This window comes from Leuciscus leuciscus (genome assembly GCF_965113295.1).
Source record: "Leuciscus leuciscus genome assembly, chromosome: 22".
Taxonomy (NCBI): domain Eukaryota; kingdom Metazoa; phylum Chordata; class Actinopteri; order Cypriniformes; family Leuciscidae; genus Leuciscus; species Leuciscus leuciscus.
Window position 1 is genome coordinate 19,066,810 of NC_138746.1, and position 13,296 is coordinate 19,080,105.

Below are 13,296 nucleotides of genomic sequence, written 5' to 3' on the forward strand. Positions count from 1 at the left end.
ACATGAGAGTTAGTAATTAAAGACAGAATTTTCATTTTTGCGTGATCTAACCCTTTAATGCCATCATTAAGTTTATATGCATCGGTCTAAATTTGTTAAAAGTGAACACAAACAAACAAAATTTCAGGTCATCAAATTTTTGTTTATTGATTGACCAGGCTCTCTTTACCTGTCAAATAAAAAACAGATACACAGAGGAAATTCTGCACAGATGCAATGATAATTTTCAAACAAATTAGTTTTTCTGAAACTTTCCTGGGTAACGGGTGCTGAAGAACGGGTGCAAATCCAGCTTTACAAAAAAAAAAAAAAAAGGAAAAAAAGAAATTGCAATTGGGGGAAGAAAAAGCACAATGGGAAATACAAACAAATGAGACAAAAGAAACACAACATAAATATTCTTCTGTTTACGAGTACATGTGTGTGACTGCGACAGCCAGGCAGCCTAATTAAAAACCTGCATCATGAAATATCAAAGATCAACACAAGCTCCGCCCACGAGAGAGCAGACAGAGAGGGTGATGACCACATGAGAGTCCAGAACCACAGAACAAAAAAAAACAATGAAGAAATGCAGCTGCCTGATTGGTAGTGCAGTAACAGGAAGTCCATGATGGAGGTATGGGGCCATGAAGAGGTGAGAGGTCAGAGGTTCATTCATTTGTAAAGCCTCAGAATGGATGTTCGGAGACAAATATTGTGAGGCGGATGATTGAACTGCCTCGGAAGTTGATGACGTTATTAACGGTAACCATCTCTAGGTCTAGAACGATGGTCTTTGGTCCTTTAATGGGCCGGGACAGAACCAAAGTTGCACTGATATTACTGGTTTGCTGTGATGGAGAGAAAGAAAAGTAAATAAGAAATGTATTTTTGGTCACACTTTAGTTTAGGGTCCAAATCTCACTATGAACTAACTATTAACAATGACTTTTGCCTCAATAAACTCCTAATTACTGTTTATTAATAGTTAGTAAGGTAGTTGTTAAGTTTAGGTATTGGGTAGGATTAAGGGATGTAGAATATGGTCATGCAGAATAAGGCATTAATATGTGCTTCATATGTATTAATAAACAGCCAATATCCTAGTAATATGCATGCTAATAACCTACTAGTTAATAATGAGAATTGGTCCCTAAACTAAAGTGTTACAGTATTTTTATTTCATTTCACAGCACAGGTGTTGAAATGACAATAAATACTTCACGTTTTATAAATGAATGCTGATTTTGACAAGATTTCATCAGCTTATTCATTAAGGGACACAGGACCAATAAAGAGTTTGTGGTTTGGCTCCAGAGTAATTTTGACAGAAGGTTTCAACAGAAAACCTACAGCTCCCTCTAGTGGTCACCTTTATATATATACGCTACTCTTCAAAAGTTTGGGGTTGGTACAATTCTTGAAGGTTTTTGAAAGAAAACTGATATCTTATGCTCACCAAGGCTGTGTTAATTTGATCAGAAACACGGTAAAAACTGTAATATTGTGAAATATTATTACAATTTAAAATAAGCTTAATTTTAAGCACCAGTCTTTAGTGTCACATGATCCTTCAGAAATCATTCTAATGTGCTGATTTTCTACGCAAGAAACATTTTCTATAACCAGTGGTGAAAACAGTTGTCCTGCTTAATATTTAACCCAGGTACATTTTATTTCAGGATTTTTTAATGAATATAAAGTTCGAAAGAACAGCTTTTATTTAGAATGGTGGGAAAATTTTGTAACATCATAAATGTCTATAATGCATGCTTGTAAGCTTGTATGCTTGTCATATAAGCTTCTTTTTTTTTTTACTGAACTTTTGAATGGTAGAGTAAGTGTTTTACAACAGGCATCAGATATATCGACAGAAGCCCACTCACTCACCCGCATGTAAAACTCTCGCCCCTCGTTGCCTGACTTGATCTGAAAGATGTAAAATGCTCCAGGGTAACGTGTGGTGGCCTGCATCTGAAATATATCAGCAGGAACACTGCGGCCAGAAGACAAATCCATATGCCTGTACAGGATAGTAAAGGGTTTTTCCCGACATGCGGGAATCTCCGCAGAACACATGCACTGGCTAAGAGAGAAAGAGAAACGTAACAACATGTTGCATCTGTTCGACAATAAACCAACAAGTCAAATGACTGACTTCATGTTTTGATTACAGCAAACAAGTTGTCTATCATCAGCATTCATAAACTCACTTGTCACTGAGCTCTATGTAAGGTTGTTCACATCTAAGAGGGTCCAGACATGTGTAACCTCCCTGGAAATTGAAACACACTTGTGCTGTTGTACAGGTGTTGTTACCAGACTCACATTCATTGAGATCTTCAAAATCAAACACACAACAGAGTCAGGTTATCATCATTATCAGCAGCAACAATAACAACAAAACCATCATTGTAAAGGAAGTTAAATTGTGCAGTAGATACAAAATACTATTGTGAGGAGGGTTCAAAAGTAACTTGCTAATACCAAACACACACATACTATATATGTGTCAGTGTGTGTGGTTGTTTTTCTATCCTGGTGGGGCCTGAATGCACACAGACTCTGTACTTGTGTCACCTTGGGGAACTAAATTGAGGTCCTCATGAGGAAAACAGCTTAAAAATCATACTAAGTGATGTTTTTTAAAAATGTAAAAATGCAGAAAGTTTCCTGTGATGGGTAGATAGATAGAATATACAGTTTGTACAGTATAAAAACCAATATGCCTATGGAGAGTCCCCTCAAAGACAGTGAACCAGACGTGTGTGTATGTGTGTGACATATTTCCATTTTATTGGTTTAATGTGAGAAATATTTCCCCGAGTGCATCTAGAAGGCGAAAGAAACATTTATACAAATATGCACTAGAGAAGAAGCACATAATATAAAAATGTACTGTTACCTTCACAGCTCCTTCCATCCTCATACACATAATATCCAGGCGGACACACGCAGGAGAATGATCCTGGCGTGTTCACACACATGTGCTGACAAAGGAAGTCTGAGAAACTGCACTCGTCCAGATCTGGGAACAATGTATTGATGAAGGTAAACACATTACACACTGTCAAAGCACAAACTCACACATACAAATACCAGCAACACGCATCTTAAACCTATCTCTAAAACCTCTAAACCGGACCGTCCTGTTTTCTGTCCCCTATCTTTCTCCTTTCCAATCATCTCTTCTCCTCCCCTGTTTACCGTTGCAGGTGGTCCCATCAGAGGCGAGCTCGAAGCCCTCGTCACAGGTGCACATGAATGTGCCGTAGGTGTTCAAACAGCCGTGAGAGCATGGGGTTGTCTCACACTCGTCCACATCTGGCGAGAGAGGAAAAGGAAGAAGGAAGAATGAAGGAAGGATGGAAGAAGATGGCATCCGTCAAGGTTTTTAGTGAATAACAACTTTACTTTAAGCTAAACTGTAATGAGTATGTTCATATGTATGTGTGCACCTTGGCATGTCCTGCTATCTGTATTAAGGAGGAATCCCGGACTACAGGAGCAGGAATATGAGCCAGGGATGTTAGCGCACAGCTGCTGGCAGTAACCATAGCGACACTCATCAATGTCTAAAGAAAGGTGAGTTAGAGAGCACTAAATACGCAAAACAATTGTCACAACTGAATTCAACTATTCTAATAACGTAATTGTAATGCATTGAACTGTTAAACAAGTAATTTGATTTTAATATACACTCTTGTTCAAAAGTTTCAGGTTTTGTTATGTTTTTGAAAGAAGTCTTTTAGGATCACCAAGGCTGATCAAATTTAAAAGTGATATTGTGAGAAAAAATATTATTAATATTACAATAAAAAAAATACCAGTTTTTTCATTTTAATATATGTTAAAATGTCATTTATTTCTGTGATGCAAAGCTGAATTTTCAGCATCCTTACTCCAGTCTTCAGTTTCACATGATCCTTTAGAAATAATTATAATTTGCTGATTTGCTGCTCAAGAAACATTTCTTATTAATAGCAATGTTGAAAACAGTTTTGTTGGCTAATATCTTTACATTCAATCAATTTAATGTGGCCATGCTAAATAGTATTCTAAAAATAGTAAAATAGTATTCTTGTGGGTACTAGTATGGTAGTGTACTTTAACATTGAAATCATGAAAACTGGATTATTACAGGACTAATTGTGTAATGTAATGTTATGTCGCTTGGCATTCAGAGTTCACTAATTAAAGCATGTAACATCAAACTAGGGCCTATAGGCATTCGTAATCTTACCTTGGCACTGTCCACCCACCAGCCAATAGCCCTCAGTACATGAGCAGGTATATCCACCGGCTGTATTTATACACACCTGAGTCGGGTTACACTGGTGAGACTCTGTCTCACATTCGTCAACATCTAAAAAAAAATGAAAGAAAGACACTGTCAGTTCAGTTCACTTGTGCTTTTCCCTCCGTAGTCCAATTTAGAAACTCACCTGAAACAATCCATCGGTTTCCCTTGGTGTATGTAACTTACAATGAGCTCTTCTGATTTATGAAGTTGCATTAATCTGTCCCACTGATAGCTTGCTCTATGTGGACTGATGTTCTTTACTTCATGCTTAGCAGGACTGTTCTCGAACTCCATCCCTGACCTCATAAATCTAACCTTCCTATCACATCTTACACAAATAACTAGTCTTACACAACTCATTTCCAAAACTGGAATTCATATCTCCCCGTTCCACTCTCGCTCGCTCATTATCAGCACAATTCCTTATGAGGGCATTATATGCCTTAAATAACCGAACAAGCACCCTTGGTTCTCAGACCATGAAGTCACATGTTTTAAAAGAAAGCAAATGTTACTATAAAAGTGATGAGGGCATGATGGAGTCGGGGGTTGGGGACCGTGTGAAAGCCAGATAATTACAGTTTCTTTGGTCAAAGCTGCCAACAGTCCCACTGTTACTATATGGGTAGAGTGATGCAATGGGTCCTGGCAAACCGAGCAGAAATTCCTTAAGTTACTTCACAAAGCCTGAAAAGTCCAAAAAGTCTAGGTGCATAAGCCACAATAATCCAAACAGGCAAAAGTTGGCAAAACGGCCTAAGACGAAAACGAGACAACAAAAAAGCAAATGCAAGACAAGAACACAGCTTTACTGAGGAACTGCACATTTTTAAATGAGTTTTAAATGACCCATTCACTTGCTTTTGACATTTCAACGAAAATGCCTTACTGTACAGTAATCACAAAGACAGTCACATGTTTTGCATTACCTGGAATTGAAACAATGTGTTAGCAGCTCAGATCCTTAACAATTACACAGTTTGTTGGTAACCGATATCACTAAGCATTATTATGAGGTGGAATCATTACAGCCAGGTCGGATAGCAGAGATGCAGGCCACATGAGGCAGAAAACCCGCTCAGGTCCAGCAGGACAGCATCTGGATTACATGTGTACCATCACACACGTCTGATCTGAGGGATTCTGGGAATGCCAGCATTTTTGGGATCAGATCTGATCCGGGAAAAGCAAAAGGAGACTTCAGTAAATTCTGCACATGATTTAAATAAGGGTCAGAGGAAAGACATGGTTGTAAATGAAAGAGAGATAAACATGTCTGCATGTAAAAGAGAAAAAGAGATCAATGATAACATTCATGTGGTCGGAGTCAAGACTTTAACTGCACCTTTAACAAGTTTACTATGGTACAATTCGTTAAACTTAACAAGGGGTCCAAATACCAGATGTTGTTGAGGTCTTTAAATCTAAGCTTCATATCAGAGATATTCAATCCCTTAAAAGCAAGCCCAGATGGAATCTGAAGACTTTCATCATATTTGGAAAATCTGTGCAATTCTTTGAAATGGATGTACACATGCTAAAATATGTTAAACTGAGTTCATTACACTCAAAATTGTAGGTGAAAGCCAAATCAAATTGCACAAATGTTTAATAAAACACAGAAGAAGGGGGGGAATTTGTCAAATCATTTGATTGACAGGTGTAAGAATTCATACTCATATGTCAGGACATGCTTGTCATATTAAAGCAAAACAATTAAACATAAAGAAACATGCATGTCTAAACTTTTCAGGCATGCAGTTGTAGATGATTAATATGAACAAACATGTTGAGGTCAATCCAGGACCCAAGAATCTGGCACCAACTCAAAGCTCTTGCTTCTATACGCACATCTTCATTCCAGAAATGTAATGCCCGTGATCTGTTGCCACACACTGGTTGTTTAAATTATATCAAAGGCATTTACAATCCACAACTGCAATAGTTCAAGGAGCCCGGTCAAGCAACACTTCACACAGCATATGTGAATTAGCTGAAATCATCGTACTAACGTGAGGTGTACAGCAAGCCAGGGTAGTAATTACGTTTAGTGTGGAATGTCTAGTGCAAGCGGTCAGCCACAAGGAGAGTTTTTGAGAGAAAAATAGAGTAATACAATAGCAAAAAGTACCATTAGCATGTGAACATTTGAAAATAACCAACCAGGCAGATCTTTACCTGTAGAATTAGAAATATCTCCAGCTGCTCTTTCAGCATGATTTACACCCTTCTACACTGACTACACACAGTAAGTACAAAATAAATGGTAGATACGTGTAAATGAATGAAATCTTTACAGTACCATTTAAAAGTTTGGGGTAAGTAAGAAAATAATATATATTTATATCTTTTTTTTTTTTAAGGATGCATTAAATGGATCAAAAGTGACAGTAAAGTCATTTATAATTACAAAAGATTATTTTTCAAATCAATGCATTCATCATAGAATCCTGGAAAAAGGTATCACGGTTTCTTAAAATATTAAGCAGCACAAGAACAATGTTTTCCACACTGATTAAAATAAGTATTGTTTCTTGCGCAAAAAAATCATCATATTAGAATGATTTCTGAAGTATCATGTGACACTGAAGACTGGGGTAATTCAGCTTCGCCATCAAAGGAATACATTTAAAAATACACTAAAATAGAAAACAGCTTTCAAATGTATAATAATATTTCACAATGTTGTTCTTACTGTTTTTTGATCAAATAAATGCAGCTTTGGTGAGAATAAGAGACTTCTTTCCAAACGAAACATAATCTTACCAACCCCAAACATTAGAATGGTAAATTTTTTAAAAATAGCATTACAGTTAGTACAGTTAAGTTCAGTGACTCAGAGCTAATAATGACATCAAACTACAATTTCCAGACGTCCCACAAAGCTAAAACACATTAATTAGTCTGCGGTACTACACCTACTCCCCATTTGCTGACAGACACCAGTTACAGTCCCACAGCCTAAGTAGGCAAGTTTCAACTTGACAAATTAACATTTTGAAACTGTTTCAAGGTCCCACCTAGAATAAGATCATTTAAGCGCTTTAATTTTGATGCAAAGCATCCACATTCCAGAATCATAAGTGAGCTTAAGATCTTATTTTCTCAAGTTTCAACTGAACTGAACTGAACTCTCTTTCAGAAGTTTATAAGTACAGATGCTAAACACAGGATTGATGGGACTTATGATGGACACATTTCAGGTACTGACTGGGTTGACTGTTTTGGTCCATCACATCTTAGCGCCACTGGCAGGGAGTGGGCATTCCCTAGTTTTACAAACACACACACGTTGCTAACACCACAGTAATACCTGTAAGATGAATGATGAAATGGTTTAACACACACTTCCTGTACAGTTACTCTTCCATAACAGCATCCCTTAACATACATAAATACTGAACACACACTGTACAAAGGAAGCTCACAAGTTGCACAGCTGGTCAATGACAGATTTCATTCAACAACAAATGACCTCACGTTTGGCACGAATGACCACAGATGCTGAGAAACCGCAATGGTTTGTCTTTAGGAGTTTTAACGATTTATCCAAGCTTAAAATGCTGCTGTACTGAATGTCTCAGTGGCTCTACAAGACCTTACTCTGTGTCCAAAATGTAGCACAGGAAATAACATTCATCTTCATTACTCAATTCAAGTATTTCCCAGGTCAGGATATGCGCTTATGTGCAAAAGCGCATTAATGAGCGCATCTGTGCGTCTATCTTCTTTATAACACGACCGTCTTGGGCTCAAAAGGTAACAAATCTATCACTGTGTTTCTTCAGAGGAGTAAGAGAAGACTGGAGAATGCATTAACTGCAAAGGCTGGCACCAACTCGAGACAAATCCGCAGACCATATCGAAAAATAGAGCACTGCCGTTATTTGTGCTACCATTTATCAAATGGCACGTGAAATAGGTCAACATTGCTGACACAAATAAAGACTCTGATAACACAATACATAACACCCATCTAGATGGAAGCAATAAAACACAGGAGATATCACTGACACCACATTCAGCTCAACAACTTCAACAGAAGCAGACCACATAGAGCCAGTTACAAACTGATGATTTATGACAGCCAATAAGGAACTCAAAAACCGTCTCGTTGTATTTGTAAAGTTGGAACAGTGAGCAGGGCTGAATGCCAGGTCCTGTGTGTCTTCCTGCCCCTTCACAAGATGTAGTTTGTTCTGAGGTTCCACAGTATTTTGTGGTTCCACACTAATGACTGATCCAGTCCAAATTACGAGATTCATTCTGCTGAAGTCTTTAAGATGCCACTCAGCCCACCACAGCCGTTACTAAATTACAGTCCAGCACAGAACTGAGTCTTTGCTTCATTTCAAAGCGAGAAGACCCATGGCCCATTGCAGAAAATGAAGTAAACATAAGACCACAACCTGATGTGACCCAGAGTGAGTATTGACCACGTTTCAAAGAGTTCTTCTTAGCTTTATAAAGAACTGGCTTTATATATGCCAGAATGTATGAAGTTCTTCTTGGGAACTAAACTTGAATTCGGTATTTTATCATGTGCAAATAATTAGTACACATATTCTTCTAAAGCACAATGCAAGGCATGATAACATTTAAAACTAACTAGTATCTGTTTTGTTACTAGTTATTATTTTCTAGTAAATAATCCAATAGTGACTAATATATACTCCATTTGTCACTAGTTGGGCCTTATTGTTCATTAGATACTAGTATTTTAAGTAGATAATAGTAGCTTCTTTTCAGTTACATTGTTCATTAGATACAAGATGCTATTAGATACAATATTACTTTTCTAGTCTAATCACCATCCCAATTCACAAAACTTAAATTAGGTACTTAAAACAAAATCTCAGTCTGGCATACAGTATAAGCACATTTAAAAAGTTGCTACAACTAAAGCTAATCTAAAAAACAAATGTGTCATTAGTTGACATATTACAGTGGCTGTATCTCTGGAGTGATATAGCCTATGGCAAAATATTATCATAATATGATAATTCACACTACCAGATAAAAGTTTCCACACACCTGACTGAATTTCTGATGACCTCAATAGCCTTTTGATCTAAAGTATTAAATTACACTTTTTTAGATAGTTTTAAGATAGTAATTGTCCATGCATATATATTTCGGTAAAAAACTCATATTATATATTTTTTTTTAATGGTTAAATCAGACTAAGACTTCCTAAAAAGCCAGGCATGTGTACAAATCTTGTGAGTTTGAACTTACAACCTTTTCTGGTAGAATCTTTAACCAACACCTCCATGATCAACAAGGTTGTACAAGATGCTGAAATGTATAGAATCATAAGGCAAAACTTACCAACACAAGTGCCATCAACACCAAGTGTATATCCGAGAAGGCAGGGAGTGGACCGGCTCACTATTGGGTAGCTCGGACCAGGGCCTGGACCAGTGCCTGCTCCCACAGGAGGACTGTTAGGGATGAACGGTTCAGGATATCCAACCGATCTGTCAGGGTAGGACTCTTCAGGATAGGAAGCCTCAGGGTAGGAGCGTGGGCTGCTGCGGGCGTAAGATTGGGAGTAGAGTCCACGGGGGATGCACAGGTACCCACCGTTCTGATTTACGCACTGCATGTCACCCCGACACGGGTCTGGCAGTGTTCGGCATTCATCAACGTCTGAAAGTATATGTGAGAAATGCCATTAACAGCTGTATTTGAAATACAAGTTCTTGATGAACATAATAATATCATGACAGCTGATATGCCACTAACCAATACACTGTCTGGCACGGCGGTCATAAGTAAATCCATCTGTGCATGACTGGAGAAACATAGGGATTTCATAATCAATCCAGTAGATAAACAACATTTTATAGAGTTCATTCTGTGCAGCAAGAAGGCTTTTTGAAGTAGTTTGGCATTGCTATCATATGTTTATGCATACTTATGATGTACAACAGCACTGGAAAAGCAAAGAAAAAGTAAAACTAATCAAAAAAGAACAAGAGAGGCACTCTTATTACGACAGGCATCAAACAACAGTGGCAAGCTTGAATGACTCAAGGACAAAAAAACAGAAAATCACTTACCTGACTTTTCCCAGAGTGAATGCAGCATATGATACATATTAAAATTGACAACATTCTACAAAAAAAAAAAAAAAAAATATGTCAAACATTGAAATTCTTCAAGGGTTCATTTACTGACATAAGCACTAAATGCTCACTCAAAACCAGGAATATCGACAAAAAAGTTGGATTACTTTTGCGAACTTATCATGGTTCACATAATCTTTTAAAGTACTATGAAAATGCACATTAACATTAAATCGTAAAAAAATATCTAGTATCGGTTTTGTTACCAGCTCTTATTTTCTAGTAAAAATACAATAGTGGCTAGTATCTGTTCAATTTGTCACTAGTAGAGTCTTATTTATTAGATACTAGTTCTTATTCCAACAGTGACTAGTACATATTTATTACATACTAACACTTATTTATTTGCAACTAGTTACCATCCCAATAGTGACAATGTTAATAGTAATATTACTAGTAATGCAAAACACAGTTGATGTTACTATAGTAACAATTCACTGTAAAATAAATAAATAAATAAAAAATACAAATTGAAATGATCAATAAGTTATGACAACATGCGTTTTTACATTGCTTTAACTCAAAATAAGTTAAGCAATTTTAAACTGTTTTTTTTAAGTTATATAAGATTCAACTCATTTTTTTAAAAGTCAGTTTAATGTAATTTAAGTTTAAATTACTTAAACATCCAAGTTTATTGTACTTAATTTAAGGCAGCAACTTTATTTTAAGTGTTGGCATATACTAGTCCATAATAAATAAACTAGATAATTAGTAACTACTGGAATAGTTACTAGAACTAAGAAATGAACCACAAATACCCAATGGCAATTAGCAACTTGTCACCAGTAACAATGGAATATTTACTTGTCACTACTGGCATGGAGACATAGCAAATTAATTAATATTATTGACTAATTGAATAGATAAGTCACTCTAGTATCTAATGAAAAGTCAAGATACTAGGCTAGTCAATATAGGATTACTTAGCAAATCATAAATAAGTGGCGTAAGTCAGTTGTAAGTAATGTATGCTAAAATGGCTTGCCATAAAGCACCAGCTGACTAATTAAACTCACCTTTTGTTGGTCGACCAACTCAAGCCACGTAGTTCAAATAACATGTTTATTTGGATCCTTGTGGTTCCCCTGGAACGAACGTTACACCACCAACCCGTAAACTCCTCGCAATAGGAAAAGAGTTGATCTTTGTGGTTTTACTACCTTTACGGGCTCGCTGGAACCAATGCGCAAAATGAAGTGCCCAAAGCGCCCCCTCCGCGTACGCGCGTTCACTTGAATGTCGAGACACTTGGCTTTGGTTACCCGCTGCGGCCGCCCTGTCGACCGAAGGCAAGAACGTGTGAGAACATTGACCAATAGTAAGAGGAGGGACCTACTATATATAAAAAATAGAAATCTTGCTGTATTTCTCCGTACACGGCCCACTCCACGGATTGTTTAGCAATGCAAATAAACGGGCCCCCAGAGCACTTGGCCAACAGCTGGATCCCATCAAAGATAGACAGCCCCCTTTGGAACGAAAGCGCGCACAGGGAGCTGCCACAGACTCAGAACGAGAAGGAAGACGACAACGAGGAAAACCGAGCAAAGAATCTATAAAACGACGCATAATTAACTTAAATTTAGAAGGAGCTACAGTAGGCTATGTAACTGTTACTGGTGTCGAGTCTTTACGTCCGGCGTATCCCATTAACCATTATTCACTATTAAACAGAGTTGTTCAGGCTAAAAGTAAAGTAAAACAGTAGTTAATTTAACTAAACAAAACTATTATGGTCTTAAAATTTAACTAGGTGTGTTAAACGATGTCAGGGCAAAATATTTTGGACCAAAGGAAGTCAAAACGAAGGCTGGGGCCCTTTAAAGAAAAAAAAAAAGTTTTTTAAAAAGTTCGCGCCAAACACACACACAAACTGCGTTTGATTAAAAAACAGAGCACGTATTCATCAAATAAACAATTTGCTCTCGCGCTTGCCGGTGCGACAAGTGTTAGCGGCGCGTCGATTAATTTTCACCTGTAAACAATAAAAATGTACATATCACAATAGTATTTATTACAAAAAAATTGTCTATAACACAAAATGTTTTTAATTCACAAACATAGCTTACATATTAGCGCTGTTAGTGAAATTAATATAGAAATTAATATAAAAAGTTCACTGCAGCCCAGTGATTGGACAGCAGGCCATAACCACAGTCTCACCTTGACCTGCATCTTATTAGCTATTGCCTAGTGTAAATATGCTGAAATAACCTTGTACCGCTAACCTTTGAGCTGTAACACACTCGGCCCACACACTTGACTGGAAGGCTGCACATAGAAAGTCAAACTTTGTTTTTATTGTCTCCTTTTATATCAACTAACTTTGCTTTTGTCAATTGATTAATTGAGTTTAGAGTAGGTTTGGCAGCATCTAGCAAGCCAGATGCGAACTGAATTCAGCAGGGAAGACTGCTGGGAGACTGAGACACTTTATCAGAGCTTTTTGGCATGCATTAAGGAAAGAAGATGGAGTCAATGGTCACATCAACAGGCAGCACACTGCCACACTGGAAATAAACTCAACCGTTCAGTGTCAACAGTGAACTTGGGCAGTAGGCTTACTACAGTGAGGCAGAAGAGGAAAAGTTTTTCAAGAGTTACATCAGTTAATAGTTCAGTTGGCCATTAAATGCATCAGTGATTTTCCTGCACATTTCTTTAATGACATTCATTAGACTTTGAAATACAAATATTTTCAGGCTCGGGGTGCTCAAAGCCTGCCAGATTAACACACCCTCTGGGCAAAAGCCCATTTGGGTGGAGATCTTGAGATATAAAAAAGGTTTAGACTTGATCTGATGCTGATAAAACAGACAGCAGAGTTATGACGGTTCAAATGTACACAATCTAACAGCGGGGAAAAAATGTCTGCAA

The 13,296-nt window shown here is 37.3% G+C and overlaps 1 protein-coding gene across 1 annotated transcript; it reads right to left on the reverse strand.

Moving 5' to 3' along the window:
- Positions 1-121: 121 nt before the first annotated feature.
- fbln5 (fibulin 5) lies at positions 122-11,844 on the reverse strand. The gene is made up of 11 exons (XM_082153932.1): positions 11,436-11,844; positions 10,351-10,405; positions 10,034-10,082; positions 9,617-9,937; positions 4,226-4,348; positions 3,441-3,557; positions 3,190-3,306; positions 2,888-3,010; positions 2,196-2,322; positions 1,873-2,068; positions 122-833 (listed from the first exon to the last, which is right to left on the reverse strand). Exons 1-11 carry the CDS (start codon positions 11,477-11,479, stop codon positions 672-674), a joined length of 1,434 nt encoding a protein of 477 aa, XP_082010058.1. The 5' UTR covers positions 11,480-11,844; the 3' UTR covers positions 122-671.
- Between the last annotated feature and the right edge of the window lie 1,452 nt (positions 11,845-13,296).